Source organism: Hippocampus comes, unplaced genomic scaffold (assembly GCF_001891065.2).
Source record: "Hippocampus comes isolate QL1 unplaced genomic scaffold, H_comes_QL1_v1.1 scaffold352, whole genome shotgun sequence".
Taxonomy (NCBI): Eukaryota; Metazoa; Chordata; class Actinopteri; order Syngnathiformes; family Syngnathidae; genus Hippocampus; species Hippocampus comes.
The window spans coordinates 93,833-102,058 of NW_017804847.1; the positions used below are offsets into that span (position 1 = coordinate 93,833).

The 8,226-nt window shown below is 38.5% G+C and overlaps 1 protein-coding gene across 1 annotated transcript in view; it reads right to left on the reverse strand.

The window, feature by feature from the left end:
- Window positions 1–401: 401 nt before the first annotated feature.
- The window catches only part of LOC109520080 (ras-related protein ORAB-1-like), a 10,549-nt gene continuing 2,724 nt past the window's right edge, over window positions 402–8,226 (reverse strand). The window contains exons 3-6 of the mRNA XM_019877035.1: window positions 8,018–8,113; window positions 5,030–5,125; window positions 3,267–3,398; window positions 402–1,816 (exon numbers count right to left, since the gene is read on the reverse strand). Coding sequence (XP_019732594.1) covers window positions 1,616–1,816; window positions 3,267–3,398; window positions 5,030–5,125; window positions 8,018–8,113 — 525 coding nt within the window. The 3' untranslated portion in view covers window positions 402–1,615. The remainder of the gene's footprint in view (window positions 1,817–3,266; window positions 3,399–5,029; window positions 5,126–8,017; window positions 8,114–8,226) is intronic.

Consider the following 8,226-nt stretch of genomic DNA (forward strand, 5'->3'; position numbering starts at 1 on the left):
ATGCCGCCTAGCTTTGTTACAAAGGCTGTGAATACATATGTACATGACTTCTTCAAAGTTTTTTATTTTTTAATCCAACATGTAAATTGTAGAAAAAAATGTTTTGGGAAAAGCCCTGTGATATCTTTTGTTGATGCACTGAGTAAATGGCAGAAAGAGATTAATTTTGTGTCATTACTCAAAGGTCATCCTCATTTGTGGCAATACTATTACGTACAAGCCAATAAGTTACGTTTTTCAAAGTGTATGCTTTGTCTGTTTTTCTAATGTTATACTTGTTCATCCAAATAAACAATTTTCACTCACAACCTGGACAGCATTTGAAGCTTTCATGTAGTCAGGTGGTACAAAACCCTGTTCCATCAGCCTTTTTGAAAATATTAGACACGTAGATTCCCAGAGCGTCTTTCAAACTGAATTCAGTTGCCTTTATTATGAAAACAAGAGAACATTGTATTTATATGCAACTCTGCACTTACCACAATACACAACAGTTTGCAAACATTTCTCTTATGTAACTGTCAAATTTCCCCAAATGTAGAATAAATAATTGTTTTGTGTATATTCTTTACAATGCATCTCAGCAAGAATCACATACGGATCTTTTTTCATTTTTATACAGTCTGGGAGTACAATATTTATTTTCAGTTTAAGTATTACACGTTGAATCAAGACAATCTTAATGCATTGAGGACTATTAAATGGACATGAGATCTGACATATAGTCTAAGTAATGTGTGCGTGTGTGTGTGAGAGAGAGAGATGGATACATAGACACACATAGAAAAACAATCTCCCTCTCACCCAAGGGATCGATGTGACTTCTTCGGGCACAGGTCCTCTCCGAGTGGCAAGTTTGAGGGTTCTGTCAAATATCTGGGGCCTTGTCGACTAGTGTTACCTCAACTCCTACTACGAACAATGAAGATACTGTGCAATTTTCTCAATCTCCCAACATTCTGTTCGAGGACCCAAGTTGAGGGAGATTTACATGTAGACACACACCTGCACAAGTAGGTAAGAGTTTTTTTTTTTTCTGTGTGTGTTTTCATTTACACTTGTTTAGGTCGATAAGTATTACAGCTGAAATGTTGAATGGTGAGACATTTCTGTGGCTACTGAATTAAAAACAAAAAAAAAACCCTTCATATCAAGAGAGAACACACTAGGAATGAAATTACTAAAAGGAAGCCGAAACAAGAGAAAAGGGGGCATACAAAAAAAAAGAAGACTTCATGAAACAGATTGTTACCAAACCCCAAATGGAATGCAGTGATACACACACGCACACATACACAAAATTCTCATTAATGAAATGACGCTCAGCAGACAGCGACAAAGGTGATTGGGCCAGGTAAGGTGAAATGATCACCTTTTGTACAATTTGTCATCAATACCAGCATAGGGTGACAAGACGAATGCTTTATTTGTTTTTGGTAGTGTGCTACATTATTGTACAAATACAGGCAACTTCATCTTGTTCTCACATAAACATGTGACTCGTGTCAGCCCTACCCTGTCGGATTGTGGTCTTGAGTTTCAAGGAAGATGGCAGCCAGGCGCACGGGCCTGCAGAATCGAGGGCAGGTGAGCGGGAGGGGCTGTCGTTTGGTTCTCAGCAGCAACCTCCCGATGAAGGCTTGACGGTAGTGCCAGGTGTCAGCTTCACATTGGGCTTCTCGCCACCACCGGCTGCGGCCCCAGGGCCCATTCTCTTTTTAATTTCTGCAGCCATGGTCATGAAGGCCTGCTCCACATTTGTGGCATTCTTGGCACTGGTTTCCAAGAACGGGATACCCAGAGAGTCAGCGAACTCCTGGACACAAGAAAGGAGACATCCAGCATAGGCAGGCGTTATGTTTTTTTTTTTTCATTTTGGTTTTCTTGAATGACTATTGAGAAAACAAGTCATTATTTTGTTTGTTTGTTTCGTTTCTCTTTTGTTTTGAATAAACGAAAGAATAGCAACTGTTAATATCCAAGAGTAATTGAACACAGAAATGAGTGATTTTGCAAGTAGATGAGACTTGCTCTAATTCCTGGTTGGTGTTTACTGTTAAATTAAACATGCAACAAAAACAACTACACTTGTAAATTGAAATCCAAGACATGCTTTGTTTTCAAAACATCACCAGTGATAACGTGAAAGCCAATGCAAAATCCCATTGACAGGAATTTAGCATTGACTTCTGCGACTGATAATCCTTCAAATAATGAATAGTCACACAACGTTTCAGCAATCAATTGAACAGGCTACAAACAGAACTCCTGAGTAGCTTGGAACACCTATCAATCACTTTCCAATACTTTTATTCACTTGAAAAGTGGGTGGCTTCAAAACATATGCTGTGTCTTAAAGTTTTTTTAACATCTTAATGTAAAAACCATGAAGTAAAGTTTTGTTTCAAGACAAAAACTCATGAAATAATGAACACATAATTGAAAAAAAATTATCCAAAAAAAACCCTAGAAAAATATCTTACACACAATTTAAAAAAAAATACTAAAACTAATAAAAACTCATCTGAATAAAAGCATAGTTGAAAAAAATGAAAAATTAACCACACCGCTCTGAAAACTATCCATCTGTCGATTTTCTATTTCACTTATTCTAACGAGGGTCGCAGGTGTGCTGGAGCCTATCCCAGCTGTCTTTGGGAAGTTGGCGGCGTACACCCTGAACTCGTCGCCGGCCAATCGCAGGGCACACACAGACGAACAAACATTCACACTCACAATCACACCTATGGACAATTTACAGTGCTCAATTAATCCACCATGCATGTTTTTGGAATGTGGGAGGAAACCGGAGTACCCGGAGAAAAAACATGCAGGTACAGGGAGAACATGAAAACTCCAAGCAGCAGAGAGGCCGGAGCCCGAATTTGAACCCTCTGTCTGTGAGGCGGACATGCTAACCAGTTACCACCGTGTTGACTTTATTAAAACAAACTAAATAAAAAGGAAAAACAATAAATAAATAACACAAAAACTAACTATAATGAAGATTCCAAAACTCTTATAACCCTGGTAAATTTTAGCTAAATCCATCCAGTAGCTATTCAGAAATAGCGTTACTCTTGAAATCACATAATTCTATTACAACTGCGCCCCCAAAAACACAAACAAACAAAAATATTCCAAATATTATTATATAAAACAAAATCGGCAAATACCCAAATCCTCGGGTGCTGAACCATGAGCACTTTAATAAACTTGCTTTATCATCAGCAACACTGTTGTTATGAAACATGGTGTGGCCTTACCTTTGCTGTTGTGTAATCCACCACCTTCTTTGTCGTCAGGTCACACTTGTTGCCGACCAACAACTTGTTGACATTTTCACTGGCATAGCGGTCAATCTCCTGTAGCCATTGTTTGACATTGTTGAAGGACTCCTGTGAGGTCAAAAAGGACGATTGAGTATACACATACATACAGTACATCAATTTATTAAACTAACTAAAAATGGGAAAATGAATATAAAAGGTCTACACCCCCCAGGTCATATATATATATATATATATATATATATATATATATATATCAATTTCCAGACTTTTTACACCAGTAATGTGACCTACAATTTAGACGGACATAAGTGATAAGTTTATTTGGGAATGTGGCAGTATTGAGATGACCACCATCATTAATCCATTCAAAATTATGCTAAATGGGAGTCAGATGAAAACTGCCACCATATTAGGTGAGTCATTAACCCCTAATCAATTTCGGAAATACAATTAAGCTTTCTCTGACATTTTTTGTCACTTTCGAGCAAAAGCCTGAAGGTTTTGTGCTCACATTAACTGGTATTAGCAACTGTTCCTAATTCCCACCGCCACGCTTCACCGTAGGTATGATGATCTTTTGGTGATGAGCTGTGTTGTGTTGTGTTGCTGCCAAACATAAGTTTTGGAATCATGGCCATAAAGTTCAAACTTGGTTTAATTGGACCAGAACATATTTTGAGTTTCAGAGATTAATTAATTAATACCCTACAAACAGCACTTACTTTGCTCCATGAACAGTGGTACCACTACTTACGAGCGTTTCATCATACGAAATTTTCAAGTTACGAAACGTCTCAACTGCTTCTCGCATCTCCGGGTTTCGTGAACGCAACATATGTATAGCTGCTCTGCCATTGGCTATTAACGAGCACTTCCTGGCATCCCATTGGCTAAGAGGGATCTCTACCGTATGTCTATGTGTGTAGATAGATAAATAGATATGTCGATGCAGCGTCCTCGTCATTCGCACCTCGGGCCATGAGGCGTTCCGATAGTTTTATGTAAATGTGAATCACCCATAAAGTGTTCACCAGTCGGGCGGTCGCTCACTCTGCTGATGTTTGCCTTGGACATTTTCAAAGGATTGTTAAAAAAGCAGACAAAAGCAAATGTCCTTGGATCAGTTCTTTACAAACGGCAGGCAAAAACCACTTCTGAGAAAGAACATGAACTAAAGAGGACAAAAAACAGTGAGGACGTAGTTAAAAGTTAAATGACCATCATTTTTATTCTTTACTCAATTCTTTGGTTTTTTTTACATTATGCACTACTCATTTATTGTGCAATAATCTAATTGTAACATGTATTTGTTATATAATGTTGTGCATTTTCATGCTTTAGAAAACATTTATGTCTGAATTTTGGGGGGGGGGGCTTGGAACGGATTAGGGCATTTACATGGAAAACGCGTCTCGATTTACCATATTTTCTAGTTAAGAAATTTCTTCCAGAAACAATTAATTTCGTAAGTAGAGGTACAGTACCACAGTACGCAATAGGAGAGAAGTGGCCCGATACATCGGAATATCACACAGCTCTATCTGCTAACGATTCACCCATCCATCCATTCTTTGTCCCACTTATCCTCCTAATAAGAGAATATTCGTTGACTTGGTTCTAACCACATCTGCACTACATTAGAGCCACAAAAAAATGAGACATTTTATTAAATAGCGAAATCAAACAGAATAACTTGAGAGTTTCAAAGAAAGAAATGCTGTGGCGTTTAAACTTACCTGATCTGTGACATCATACACTACAATGATACCGTGAGCGCCTCGGTAGTAACTGGAAGTGATGGTACGAAACCTTTCTTGACCTGCTGTATCCCACTGTCAAAGGTAAAAAAAAAAAATTTTTGAATTTGTCGAAGTCGCTGTCTCCGCTGGTTTGTTTCATGTTGACATGGTAAAAATGTGCGTGTTTGCGCGCGTGTGTGTGACACTAAAGAGTGTGTGAGAGACACTAAAGAGTGTGTGTGAAGGAGGTCGTCTTTTTTTTCCAATTTTTTTTTCTTTTTAACCGGTTTAATAAAGCAAGAACTGTTGCTTGTTGTGATACATTCAGTCCCCTCCAAAAGTATTGGAACGGCTAGGCCAGACATGGGCAAACTACGGCCCGCGGGCCGGATCCGGCCCGTTGGTCTTTTTAATCCGGCCCGCCGAAGGTTGGTACAGTACACAATTAAGGTTCGATGTAAATTATTGCATTCATTTCATTTGGACTTGTAATACAGGCATTTAAACGCCAGGTGACGCAGTTACTTGAAGTCGCAGAGCACAAGGAGGGAGGGGAGACGATACGGAAGCCCGGAGTAGCACTAACTCAAGTAAGTCGCGCTCGATACGACGAAATAGATTATCCCCACCGCTATTTTCTGTCATTGGATCCAAAACGGCGACATGCAAGCGACTCTTTGTTGCAGTGAGTTTTACTGGAATTGCGAACATTTTTACATCCTTTATTAGAGCATGGCATCCAAACAAAGAGGAGCGGTAATGGCCGCGGAAAAGAAAATGAAGTGTATCTCATTAAACAAAGTAGGTTACGAAGTACGAAACATTCAGGAGACGCTTGGAGTCTGGAAGACTCAAATCTACGAGACTTTGAAAAACGAGGAAGCGATTCTTGCTCAGCCCGATTCGGGCTATTTCCATGCTCGGAGTGAATTGCTTGCGGCTCGACGGACAGTCCAGTAAATGAACGTTTCCTGAAATGGCTTGACTGTATCAGCTGAGCAACGCTGTCTTGTGTGGGGATCGAGGGGAGGGCGAGTTCGAGACAGTGAGTGAGTGGAGCAAATAGTCCTACGTTTGTTATATTTTCTCATATACTGTACCTGTACTGTATGCCGCAGTTTTTGGACAATCTATTGTTGCACTTTGTTGCTTGTGTTGTCACCAGTGTATGTTGTTAACATACCGTACTTGGACGTTCATACCGGACATATACCATAGTTATCTCACTGTTCTCATGAAAAAAAGTATGGTAATACTTGAATGCTTTTGTTCTGTTGATGTTTGGTATGGATTGTCAACATATACGTTTTTTTATATGTACCATATCTTGTGCTGACCCGGCCCACCTGTCAAATTTAGAAATCAATATGGCCCCCGAGCTAAAAAGTTTGCCCACCCCTGGGCTAGGCTAATAGGGGATCTCTGTGATTGCATTGCATGTTATGTCATGTGGAAATGGTGTGTTCGTATGACAAAAACAGTCTTTATATCCTTGAACTTTGAGGAAAGAACATTTCCTGAATGCTTGAAATCTCAACTTTAAATAAGACTTGAAAGGACAATGACAAAATAAAGTAGCATGAAAGTAAATAAGAACATACTCCAATAATATCTTGTGTAAATATGTGCTTTCACAGCGTTAGTGTGTGACAATAATATCTTAATTGTGTAAATATGTGCTTTCACAGCGTTAGTGTGTGAATATTTGTTATTTGAAGGCATATCATTCCTGAAGTCGTAGCTAATTTCCATTAGCATTTGAATGAGATATTATATTGCCTTTAGCATTCACACTTGAAATGTTTTACAAATGACGCATGCTTTGAATTTAAATATACAATCGATGTCATTGTTTTTGTTGTGTGTTTCGTTTTACAGTCAACCCCAACAAGAGTGTCATGAAACAGCTTTAAGCATGCTCAGGGACAGCAGAACTACATACGCTATATGCTTGATATGCAAGTAGCATGGTGCTTTTGGGGTACTTTTACATGAGGTACTGTGTAACAACGGAAGTTATTACAAGAGTTCCATAATGACAGGTCGTCCAAAATCCAATAGTAGCAGCCAAAATTCATTTGTGGCGGCCCCCTGCTCTACAGTATCCAAACAGTCAACGACGTGCCCTTCAGTGCACACAGTAAGTACCCATGAATGTCTTGCGGCCAATGCTAACAGGCTAATGTGTCTAAGTGACACATGACCATATGGACTAACTACAGGATACGAGCACAGAATATGTATTTACTTTTCATCAACTAACCAGTGACGAGAAGAACATCAATAAGGTAAATAATAAGAAGGTCCAGTATAAGGAAACTAAGCTGTTATTTAGCTGTCCTGCTGTCACCGCACCACCAACAAAAAATGAAATGGCCGCAACAACACCAGACGACTTATTATAATATATACATTTTCTATTAGTTCAATTTGTAACATTCGACTTACACGGCTTACCTACATTCCAACATAATGTTGAAATGTAGGTAAGCCTTTTTATTTAGTTATGTATTCATTGAACAACCTCTGGGTACTGGTAAACTTTTATAAAATCTTAAAATTGTGCATTTTTGAACAACAGGGGGAAAAATTTCGGATCTTTTTTTGTTTTGCAAAAAATAGCTTATTATTCACGGGAAACTATGGCATCCAATTTTACTTCATTTGTCTTAAAAATATGATTTATTAATTACCGTACAGAAACATATCTTTGTTCATCTACTTATGCCAGGGACATAGAATCATATAATTCATGGCTTTCTGTGAGTATACTAGTTTTGTGTTAAATAAGCCCAGAGTTCACACTAATTAAGTATAATTTTGAGTAAATCGAGATGAGATTACCATTTTATTTTTCCTACATTTTATTGTGAGGACAAAGGTACCTTGGTTGAATTAAGTTTGGGAAATACTACTATAAACAATTTTCAACTGACACAAATTTCCAGTAAACACTGAACACTTGACAAATGGTGTGTTACGTACAATCTGAAGTTTTATGGTCTTTCCATCTAGTTCTATGGTCCGTATTTTGAAGTCCACACCAATTGTGCTGATGTAGCTTTCTGTGTATGTATCGTCCTACAGAGAGAAAAAAGATTCAATTTGTTTCACCACACACACACACACACACACACACACACACACACACACACACACACACACACACACAACCACACATAAAACAACAAAAT